The sequence below is a fragment of the Oncorhynchus nerka genome, linkage group LG20 (genome assembly GCF_034236695.1).
Source record: "Oncorhynchus nerka isolate Pitt River linkage group LG20, Oner_Uvic_2.0, whole genome shotgun sequence".
Taxonomy (NCBI): Eukaryota; Metazoa; Chordata; class Actinopteri; order Salmoniformes; family Salmonidae; genus Oncorhynchus; species Oncorhynchus nerka.
In genome coordinates this window covers 36,857,645-36,869,537 of record NC_088415.1, presented here as the reverse complement: position 1 = coordinate 36,869,537, position 11,893 = coordinate 36,857,645, and the positions used below count along the sequence as shown (strand labels likewise).

The 11,893-nt window shown below is 43.5% G+C and overlaps 1 protein-coding gene across 1 annotated transcript in view; it reads left to right on the top strand.

The window, feature by feature from the left end:
• The first annotated feature begins 190 nt into the window (after window positions 1-190).
• The window catches only part of LOC115102430 (inactive dipeptidyl peptidase 10-like), a 39,754-nt gene continuing 28,051 nt past the window's right edge, over window positions 191-11,893 (top strand). Inside the window, exons 1-3 of the mRNA XM_029622368.2 lie at window positions 191-327; window positions 10,884-10,998; window positions 11,679-11,774. Of these exons, the coding sequence (XP_029478228.1) occupies window positions 220-327; window positions 10,884-10,998; window positions 11,679-11,774 (319 nt within the window). The 5' untranslated portion in view covers window positions 191-219. The remainder of the gene's footprint in view (window positions 328-10,883; window positions 10,999-11,678; window positions 11,775-11,893) is intronic.

Sequence of the window (11,893 nt, the reverse complement as noted above, 5' to 3'; positions counted from 1 at the left end):
CTTGATTAATTTCTGAGCTAATCAGTGGTATGGGTGGAAAATCAGTGAGTAATTTTGACCATAATGACCATATACAGAACAACACACACACAAAACTCTTCCTCCCTCAGAGAGAGAGAGAGAGAGAGAGAGTGAGAGAGAGAGAGAGAGAGAGGGAGAGAGAGAGAGAGAAGAGAGAGAGAGATCAATGTTTTCACTTGGACAACGTGCGAACAACGCATGCATGCAGACCAAACGCTAAAGGAGCACGATTTAATTCTAGGAAGACGCTTGTTGAAGACAGCAAAGATGATTGCCACTACTCAACAGAACATGACCACGGACCTGGTAAATGGCTTACTGAATAGTTTCATTATTTTTAAGTTGCTTCCACGATTTATTTTTGTTGTAAAATATAATTGAGCTGTATCTGTGTAAATATCATTGATGCAGCTCTCTGATAAGCATGCATAAACGTTGAAGTTGCGCGTGTGCGTGATTGTGCGCGTATGTGTTTTTGGCTACTGTGGTAAATGCGCCTGTTAGTATTTCTCTGTTGTGACCAGTCCGCGTCTTTCATTTAAATCAACATGATTTGATTATCGATAAGTATCTGTTTTTGCGTTTTAATCTTTCATTCATACTTTAAATATGTAATTCATACTGCCATTTACTGAACAAGCTTCTGTGCTCTGACTGCTCTGACTGCAGTGGTCGTGCATTGTAGCCCAAAACATATCAGCATTCGTCTCTTCTATCGCAAACTGATTTAATGTGGTGACTTTTTTGTTAAACTGACACAGTTAAATTATGTAGATTTGAATACACCTCATACATTCCCGTTGCGGTTATCGCGATTGAAATATTGTTGTTTTGTGAATAGATCTGACATGCCTGTTCAGTTGTAGCGTAATCTGAAGTGAAATCATGACCGGATTACCAATGCCAAAGGGGAGGATCTTACTTTATTATATATTTATACTGCATGCTGATAAAGAGAGCTCTGCAATCACAGAGTGTGAATGAGCAAGGGATGGATGGACAATCAATTGTATTCTGTAGCCTAATTGTATAAAGTGTATAAGCAATCTACCCACTCAATTAAATTGATGTAAAATCTGAATATCAAAGTAGCCTATTATTTATCGCCAGACCCTATGTTTTTCTGCATTTTACATTTCATACTTTTTTGCCACTGATTTTAATGTCATATTTCTTTGCCCCTTTGTAATGAATTGTCCACTACATACCCATTCAGCAGTTCTGTGAGCCTATCCAAACAGAGAAGTAAGAAGTTGCAACAGTTTTTGCATGCTATGAAGCCCTACTTGCAGGCTGTCAATAGGTCGCAGAATTGCTGACACCAAGAAATGTCAGTCACAACATGTGACGGTAGTCGGTTGCATCTTTGTGGACAGTTGCTGATCGCTTCAAACATTTTTTTAATGAATTCTCTGAGAATTACATTGCCCCTGGAGATTAGTTAGTCTGTTGCTGTATGCTTTTCATCTCGAGTACAGCAATACTTTATAGCCTTGACAAATTGTCTAACTAATAATATACATCACCCATCACCTTCTCAGTGACAGCAGCAATTGAACCATGGCAGCATTTCAGTTCAGAGCTGCACTAATGCATATGGCTGACCAATCATGTGTCAGACTGTTAACAAAAATGTTTTTAATCAGTGCTGTATTAGGTTGTATTGGTATGTTTCATAGTGTGTGACATGTAAATAATTGAATATACATTATATGTATTTTCTGTCTGAAGTAGCCAGTTTGGATTTTTTTTTTTACATATCCCCTCAATTTAGAATAAATCCCTTCAATTTTGTAGTTTAAACAAAGAAGCCACAAACACTAGTCAGCGTATCCATATCCCTTATCGTTTCCCAGGCTAATGTCTCTGTGTGCTATGGCCCGGTCCCAATCAATGCCTTTTATTTTACACAGCAAAGCAATTCATGTAGCTCCTGCACCTCAGTGCTTGCTTCTGTCTTCACAGATTTCACACTTCTGTAGACAGATAGGGAGCTCTTATCTGTGATGGGTTTGGGGAAACAGAACATTCAGGCTGTATTTATCAGTCGTGTGTGCCTGCATCAGGATCTGAAAGGACACGCACATCTCTCTCATATCTCATCTCTCCTCTCGCCCATGCTTTACAGTGGCATCACACCCCATTCTCCCCAAGGCAGACACGACAATGAGGAGGAGTAGTCGGGGGGGCAGCAGTCATACAGTACCCACCCAGAGCCCTTTTGTACAGTCATTTTATAATGCTTGGTGGGATGCATGAAAGGGAAAGGAGAATGCCTCGCAGCAGAGGAGGCTAAAGCAGTGTGTCTGTTCCATGTGAATGAGGCAAGTGCTGCATTATGTGGTATTATCCCAAAGGGCAAATTTGTCAGCCTCCTCAACCCCACATCCATAGCCCACCACCTACAACCCTTTAGGATGTGAGGCAAGCAAGATTATGCCCCAGAAAGCATATGATAGCAAAATGTGTAGAATTGCAAGAAATAAGCTTTAAAACGGCATAATTTTCTCTCAGCCTCGTGAAAGTTGTGTAGAGCAGCAGGAAATGAGCTTTAAGACAGCAACATTTTGTCTAAGCCTCATGGCAAAATGTGAACAATAGCATGAGATGAGCTATAAAACAGTGATTTTTTTCTCTATGACCCACCAAAATATGATGGGAAAAAGATCTGTCCCCACCCTCTGCTCACTGTACTGTACTGTACTGTACTTTACTGTGCTCTACTCACTATACTGTAATGTACTGTATTCTACTGTACTCTACTCACTGTACTGTACTGGACTGCCCTGTACTGTGCTATTCAAACTATGCTAGGTTCAGATTTGGTCCAGTTCGGTCCATTTATGGACATTAACATCAAGGCCAGGGTGGAATGACCAAATTTCAACTCTCCCAGTAAGAGCTGGGAAAGTTGATATTAACTGGAGAGGGAGAGGGAGGGGTTTTCCAGACTGTTTTAACACTCTTGGTTTGACCACCAGATAACAGAAAGACAGAGAAAACAATTCTGAGCTGAACTTAAAAGAATGCCAGTGGAAGGGAGGACAGTAGCAGGTGACCCAACTGTGGTTTGTGACTATTATGATTTCCCATTGTAGCCAATTCAGTTGCAGTAATTTCGTTACCAATTTGGTAATGGAATTAGGAGTTTAAATAATTTACTAATTCATAAAGAAAATGTATATCAGTAAAATCCCTATAACTAATTGATAGGTCTACCTTTACTTGTTACTTCTGTAAACTTTCACTATCCTCCCTCCTCATGAGGGAGAGACATTTGAAAACATCATAAAGATGTAAAGGTTTTCCTCCTCTTCATCTGAAGAGGAGGTGTAGCAAGGATCGGACCAAGATGCGGCGTGGTAAGTGTCCATGGTTGTTTATTTAAAAACATGAACTGAACACTCAATGAATACAAAACAATAAACGTGAACAAAACCGAAACAGTACCGTGTGGCGAACAAACACAGACACGGAAACAATCACCCACAAACACACAGTGAAACCCAGGCTACCTAAGTATGATTCTCAATCAGAGACAACTAATGACACCTGCCTCTGATTGAGAACCATACTAGGCCGAAACATAGAAATTCCCAAAACCTAGAAAAACAAACATAGACAACCCACCCAACTCACGCCCTGACCATACTAAATAAATACAAAACAAAGGAAATTAAGGTCAGAACGTGACAAAAGATGTGTGTGTTTTTGGTAACAGAATTACAAAGCACAAGGAAATATTTCTTCAATTTACAGGTCAACAATTTCTCAGAAACTAAATATAAACGTCTTTACGTCAATACCAAAGCCTTTACCTATGACAAGTTCATAGGAGTGTATCAAATTTTGCGTCAAATGAAAGCTAAGACTGTATATTTTGGGGAGATTAAGGCATAGATTCCTTTTTCAACCATTTTCCATCCCCCCAAAAAATTGTCATAGGTAAAGGATTTGGTATCTGGATAAACAGGTGGAAAAGGGGTCTTAGAAAACATCTACTGAGAAAAGTCTTAAAAGGTATAAGAAATACATCAAAACACAGTAATATTGACGTAAAGACGTTTATATTTAGGCTACCTAGGGGTTAAGAGCGTTGGATTAGTAACCGAAAGGTTGTAAGATCGAATCCCCGAGCTGACAAGGTACAAAATCTGTCGTTCTGCCCCTGAACAAGGCAGTTAACCCACTTTTCCAAGGCCGTCATTGACTGATTTGCCATTAACTGACTTGCCTAGTTAAATAAAGGTTAAAAAAAAAACATGTCAATAGTAGCTTCACAAGTTGTGTGATTCTGCTTCAGATGATTTATTATGGTATGTTCACCACCTGTTCCAATGAAAGACCGACAAGGAGTTAAGGAGATCCCCCAGAGTCTAATTCATGATTTTTTAACAGCCATATGGAATCTCCCACCAACTAGCTCTGGTGCATTGGGAGCCAATTTAGTAATTCATTGTATTTTGTGTGGTTTCTCTTATTGAGTCTGTAGCCAATCAATACAATGAATGTATTACAATGTACATACAGCATGTGTTTCATTTAAAGAAGAGGCTGTTACCTGTAATCGTTAGTTGTGTTTCTCAGTGAAGGGGTCTGGGTATATGTCCCGTGATTCCACAAGTTGTCATATTTTGCGGGGAGGGACGCTCTGCAGTGGTCCGTCCATCTAAAAGTCCCTTTTACGGGTTGCTTTCTTTCTATTAATTGTTTCCCACTGGACCTTGTTCAGCTGCACACGGTATCAATCATCTCATTTTGTTGAGGGTAATTCCCTTGATCTGCTCTGTCTGTTTGCCATGTTGGGAGTGGAGCTTTGTTACCTCTTACTGATGCAATGAACTTAGTCAGCACTGGAAATGTTTGTGGAGGACTCTCGCAAGGTGCTCTCCCCAAGAGATCCATGGTCGGTTGCCCTTACAAATCTACATTTTGCATAGCAGTAGATTGCCCGTGTGTCGGTTTGACTGACAGCTTCATCAAAGCTTTATCTGGAGGCTCCTCTCGACTCTCTTTCGGATGGATGGCTCACTGAGGAGTGTGTTAAACATGATTCATTTATTTTCATTTCATGAGGATCTTTTCTGGGTCAGCAGAAAGTGTGCCTGCTGTTGATATTAACATCAAGCCTGAGCAGGTTGCTCACTGACAGGACCTAATCCCTCATCTGTCCACCTCTTCTGGCAGCCAGTGCTGTGTTGAATCCTCAATTCCTCAGATTTAGCATCACCATCACTGAAATCCACCCAGACTGTGTTGGCTGTGTGTATCCACACTTGGGATTCTCTTCCTGTCTCCTGTATCTGTGTCTCTTTTGCAACAACTTTGACAAAACTCCCTCTTCCCCCAGCCAGCATGCACAGGGTTCTCCCTCTCTATCTTCTTACAACGGTGCATGCAGCCTTAATTGGAAGTGTAGTCTAATGCACCACGCCTCCCGTCGCGGTGCATCCCATTAGGGCGGATGTTTTAGCAGAGTGTTGTATGCAGTCATTAGGGAAGGACTTTGAAATCAAAACACTGTCTATAGTAGCTTCATCAGAGCAAAGGAATTAGGTTAACCATGTGTCTCTGCTAGAGACGTGTGTGTGTGTGTGTGTGTGTGTGTGTGTGTGCGTGTGCGTGTCTGCTTTGGATTAGATTAGTTTTTTAGTCACATGCACAGGGTCACATAGGTAATCGCAAGGTATAGTGAAATTCTTATGCTCCAAGCTCCAAAAGTGCAGGTAAAAAAAACAGAAGGGAATGAGATTATAATAATCATCAAATCAAATCAAATCAAATTTATTTATATAGCCCTTCGTACATCAGCTGATATCTCAAAGTGCTGTACAGAAACCCAGCCTAAAACCCCAAACAGCAAACAATGCAGGTGTAAAAGCACGGTGGCTAGGAAAAACTCCCTAGAAAGGCCAAAACCTAGGAAGAAACCTAGAGAGGAACCAGGCTATGTGGGGTGGCCAGTCCTCTTCTGGCTGTGCCGGGTAGAGATTATAACAGAACATGACCAAGATGTTCAAATGTTCATAAATGACCAGCATGGTCGAATAATAATAAGGCAGAACAGTTGAAACTGGAGCAGCAGCACAGTCAGGTGGACTGGGGACAGCAAGGAGTCATCATGTCAGGTAGTCCTGGGGCACGGTCCTAGGGCTCAGGTCCTCCGAGAGAGAGAGAAAGAAAGAGAGAATTAGAGAGAGCATATGTGGGGTGATCAAATCAATCAAATCAAATGTATTTGTCACATAGACATGGTTAGCAGATGTTAATGCGAGTGTAGCGAAATGCTTGTGCCTCTAGTTCCGACAATGCAGTAATAACCAACAAGTAATCTAACTAACAATTCCAAAACTACTGTCTTATACACACAAGTGTAAGGGGATAAAGAATATGTACATAAAGATATATGAATGAGTGATGGTACAGAGCGGCATAGGCAAGATACAGTAGATGGTATCGAGTACAGTATATACATATGAGATGAGTATGTAAACAAAGTGGCATAGTTAAAGTGGCTAGTGATACATGTATTACATAAAGATGCAGTAGATGATATAGAGTACAGTATATACGTATACATATGAGATGAATAATGTAGGGTATGTAAACATTATATCAGGTAGCATTGTTTAAAGTGGCTAGTGATATATTTTACATCATTTCCCATCAATTCCCATTAAAGTGGCTGGAGTTGAGTCAGTGTGTTGGCAGCAGCCACTCAATGTTAGTGGTGGCTGTTTAACAGTCTGATGGCCTTGAGATAGAAGCTGTTTTTCAGTCTCTCGGTCCCAGCTTTGATGCACCTGTACTGACCTCGCCTTCTGGATGATAGTGGTGTGAACAGGCAGTGGCTCGGGTGGTTGATGTCCTTGATGATCTTTATGTCCTTCCTGTAACATCGGGTGGTGTAGGTGTCCTGGAGGGCAGGTAGTTTGCCCCCGGTGATGCGTTGTGCAGACCTCACTACCCTCTGGAGAGCCTTACGGTTGAGGGCGGAGCAGTTGCCGTACCAGGCGGTGATACAGCCCGCCAGGATGCTCTCGATTGTGCATCTGTAGAAGTTTGTGAGTGCTTTTGGTGACAAGCCGAATTTCTTCAGCCTCCTGAGGTTGAAGAGGCGCTGCTGCGCCTTCTTCACGAAGCTGTCTGTGTAGGTGGACCAATTCAGTTTGTCTGTGATGTGTATGCCGAGGAACTTAAAACTTGCTACCCTCTCCACTACTGTTCCATCGATGTGGATAGGGGGGTGTTCCCTCTGCTGTTTCCTGAAGTCCACAATCATCTCCTTAGTTTTGTTGACGTTGAGAGTGAGGTTATTGTCCTGACACCACACTCCGAGGGCCCTCACCTCCTCCCTGTAGGCCGTCTCGTCGTTGTTGGTAATCAAGCCTACCACTGTTGTGTCGTCCGCAAACTTGATGATTGAGTTGGAGGCGTGCGTGGCCACGCAGTCGTGGGTGAACAGGGAGTACAGGAGAGGGCTCAGAACGCACCCTTGTGGGGCCCCAGTGTTGAGGATCAGCGGGGTGGAGATGTTGTTGCCTACCCTCACCACCTGGGCGCGGCCCATCAGGAAGTCCAGTACCCAGTTGCACAGGGCGGGGTCGAGACCCAGGGTCTCGAGCTTGATGACGAGCTTGGAGGGTACTATGGTGTTAAATGCCGAGCTGTAGTCGATGAACAGCATTCTCACATAGGTATTCCTCTTGTCCAGATGGGTTAGGGCAGTGTGCAGTGTGGTTGAGATTGCATCGTCTGTGGACCTATTTGGGCGGTAAGCAAATTGGAGTGGGTCTAGGGTGTCAGGTAGGGTGGAGATGATATGGTCCTTGACTAGTCTCTCAAAGCACTTCATGATGACGGAAGTGAGTGCTACGGGGCGGTAGTCGTTTAGCTCAGTTACCTTAGCTTTCTTGGGAACAGGAACAATGGTGGCCCTCTTGAAGCATGTGGGAACAGCAGACTGGGATAGGGATTGATTGAATATGTCCGTAAACACACCAGCCAGCTGGTCTGCGCATGCCCTGAGGGCGCGGCTGGGGATGCCGTCTGGGCCTGCAGCCTTGCGAGGGTTAACACGTTTAAATGTTTTACTCACCTCGGCTGCATTTACAACTGCATTTACAACATTTACAACTGTAGCAATGATAAATGTCCATTTGGGAGGTGGGGACAGGGTAAATGTAGAATACCCATGGGGGGAGCAGCAATGGGGGAGGGGTAGGTAGTCCAGGGGGCAAGAAGGGGACAGAGGGAGCAGTTAGCTGACTTGTGGCTATTCAACAGCCTGATGGTCTGGGGGTGGAAGCTATTGGCCAGTCTGACAGTATTTGCCATGATACTCTTATACTTCCCAGAAGAAGCAAGTCAAGCACAGTCGATGAGGTTGGGAGGATTTTGCCTGCACATCAATTTATTATGATTAACCTTTATTTAACTAGGCAAGTCAGTTAAGAACAAATTCTTATTTACAATGGCGGCCTACACCGGCCAAACCCGGACAACGCTGGGCCAAATGTGCGCCGCCCTATCGGACTGGATTGGTTTGGTATCTCTCTGGACCGCGGTGGGGGTTGTCCCTACTGGCCCAGCAAGTAGTGGTTTTAATATGGATGTGTTATGAAACCGGAGCCAAGATGATCTAATAAAGATAAGACATTGGCTGTGTGTCCATATATGCTGACGATTTAACCCTATACGTGTCAGAAACCACAGCTACTGTAGTGAAGTCAGTCCAACCCTAAACAAAGAGTTGCAGTCGGTTTTAGACTGGGTGGCCAGTAATAAACAGTAATAAACTGGTCCTGAACATCTGTCAAACTAAGAGCATTGTATTTAGTACAAATCATTTCCCAATTCCCAGACCTCATCTGAATCTGGCAATGAATGGTGTGGCTATTGAGCAAGTTGAGGAGACAAAATGACTTTGTCTTACCTTAGATTGCAAACTGCCACGGTCAAACCATATTGACTCAATGCTTGTAAAGATGAGGAGAGGTCTGTCTGCGGTAAAGAGATGCTCTGCTTTTTTGACACCACACTCCACTAAGCAAGTCCTGCAGGCTCTAGTTTTATCGTATCTTGATTATTTTCCAGTTATATGGTCAAGCGCTGCAAAGAAAGACCTAGTTAAGCTGCAGCTGGCACAGAACAGAGGGGCACATTTTGCTCTTTATAGGGCTGATATCAATACTATGCATTCCAGTCTCTCTTGGTTAAGAATTGAGAAAAGATTGACTGCATCAAAACTTCTTGTTTTTATAATAAACATTAATGTGTTGGAAATTCCAAATTGTTTGCATAGTCTAATTTACACACAGTACTGACACACACACTTACCCCACCAGACATGCTACCAGGGTTCTTTTCACAGTCACCAGGTCCAGAACAAATTCATGGTAATGTACAGTATTATACAGAGCCATGATTGCACGAAACTCCCTTCCATCTCATGTAGCGCAAGTGAATAGCAAACCAAATGAAGAAACAACTCACGGCACAACGCCACTCCCCCATGTGACCTACTTGTTGTGTGTAAGTACTGACATGTACTGTATGTTTAACTGATAGATGCACACTACATGTTGATGTGTTTTGGTATGTGTCAGACCCCAGTAAGACTACCTGATGCCATTGACATCGGCTAATGGGCATCCTAATAAAATAAAATCTATACTGGCAACCAGTCAAGGTATAGGAGTTGTCCCGTCGTTATCTCCCCATTTTCCCATTGTGAGACATTCCACACATGTTTCAGGTATGCAGACAGGTTCTGAGTATGTGTGACCAAGATTGGGGATTGTACATTGCATAAGGAGAAATTAGTGTGTGTGTGTGAGTGCTAAAGTTGCTGTATAGTGACGGTTCAGAGACAGTTGGTGTAACACAGGGCTGGATGGAGGATCAGCAATCTGTCAACTAGCGATCCGCATGGCTGTTTCCAGGCCACATCAAGGCCTGGAGGAAGGTGATGGTGATGGGGGACAGCAGCCCGCCCGTGGCTCTGTGGCTCCAAGGACAAGGCCAGGCTACAGAGGCAGGCGGCCATAATGAAAGCCAAGCTTTATGGCTGCTCTGTGATTGAGCTCTCACACATCAGTGAGCATTGGGCTCCAGCGTCCGGTCTCAGACAGGCAGACACTCTGAGGAATCACAGAGTAGCTCATCTGCCGTTATCTTTAATTGCTGATACCATGGCTCTCTCTTTCTAGCAGAGCTCGAAGGAGCATCTGATGAAAATATACAGACATAATATTCCTATGGCAGCTGTTTCTTGTACTGTAATGCTCAATCTTATTTATGTTTCACCTTGTGTTCTTAAACGTTCTGTTAAATTCCCATCAAGTCTGTTTGATTTATCATGTTGCACCACAGACTTCTATACAGATGTTTCCAACAAATGCTTTTCTTGCAGACTGTCTCCTGGTCTTCTAGTTTTCATGGAAAGTGCGCTCCTCCCCCTCCCTCCCCCTCCCAACCCCTCCCAACCCCTACCATATGCCCCATTAAAGCTGTAACAGGTGAAATGAGGCGTCAGTATCGAGAAATTACGCCATGACAGAAAATATAGTCTGCAATTAATTTCAAGCTTTTCACTGGCAAACTTTCTCGCTCTGCTTTAAGGAGAATCACTCTAAATCACACAGATTGCTGTCATAGTGAAGGGCTTCGAGCAGCTTTTATTCCCCCAGAGTCTCCCTGTAGCCTGCACAGCAGATCCGCTTGTCTGACAGAGAAACCCCGCTGTGAGACTACGGAAATGAAGCAGCACTAATGTTCTCTCCCTCAGCTCTGTGTGTGTGTCACAACGCTCATCACTGTGTATGTGCATGTGTTTCTATGTGTGTGTGTTCTCTTGGCAGGACATGCATGCTTCTACTGGTCCACCACGGAATTGGAAGGGCATTGCGATCGCCATGGTGGTGATTGTGGGTGTCCTATCGCTGGTCATCCTCTCAGTCATCATGCTCACACCTGGTAAGAGGACACACAGAGTGAGAGAGAGAAGAGAAGGAATAGGGAGGGAAGGAAAGGTAGAAAAAGAAAGAGAGAATCTGAATGCAGGAGGGTGAGCAGAAGGGAATAAAGGCAAGGGATGGAGTGAAGGGGGAGAGTGGAAGAATAGAGGAAGTGAGAGGGAGGGAGGGAGGGAGAGAGAGAGAGAGAGGAGGTGAGAGGATGCAATGGGAGGAGGAGTGGGAACGGACTCACAAGGCTTTCCATCAGACAAACATATCAACAATACCATTACCTATAGGACAAAACACGCCAACGAGGATAAACACAAAGTTCCTCTACATTGAAAAGACACTCAGACAAAAGCAGAGACTCCAGTGCTATGCTAAGAAGAGGCTATTGTCCAGGAACAGCTGTGCATTGGACTGTGTGAAATAGAGCAAGCTTCATGTTCATTCCTGGGTGGATATAGTGTACACAAACATTCCTTTCATTCCTTCTCTCTCTCTCTCTCTCTCTCTCTCTCTCTTAACATTCAATTCAAAGGGCTTTATTGCCATGGGAAACATATGATTACATTGCAAAAGCAAATTAAATAGATAACAAACAAAAGTGAACAATAAACATTACACTCACAAAAGTTCCACAGGAATAGAGACACTTCAAATGTCATATTATCTCTCTCTCTCTCTTTCTGGAAGATGAGTCTCATCTATTACTGCAATCCCGTTTCACCATGGAGGATCTGGCGAATGAGAAGTATACAGTTCATGACCCCTGTGTGACCTGGCTGAATGGTAAGAGCTTCTAGCTCTATCTGAGCTAACCCAGATGATCCTGTTGCCCCTGTTTGATATCTGAAAGCTCAGCTGACTCATGTCAGTATCAGGAGATTTAGTGAGATATTACTGTCAAA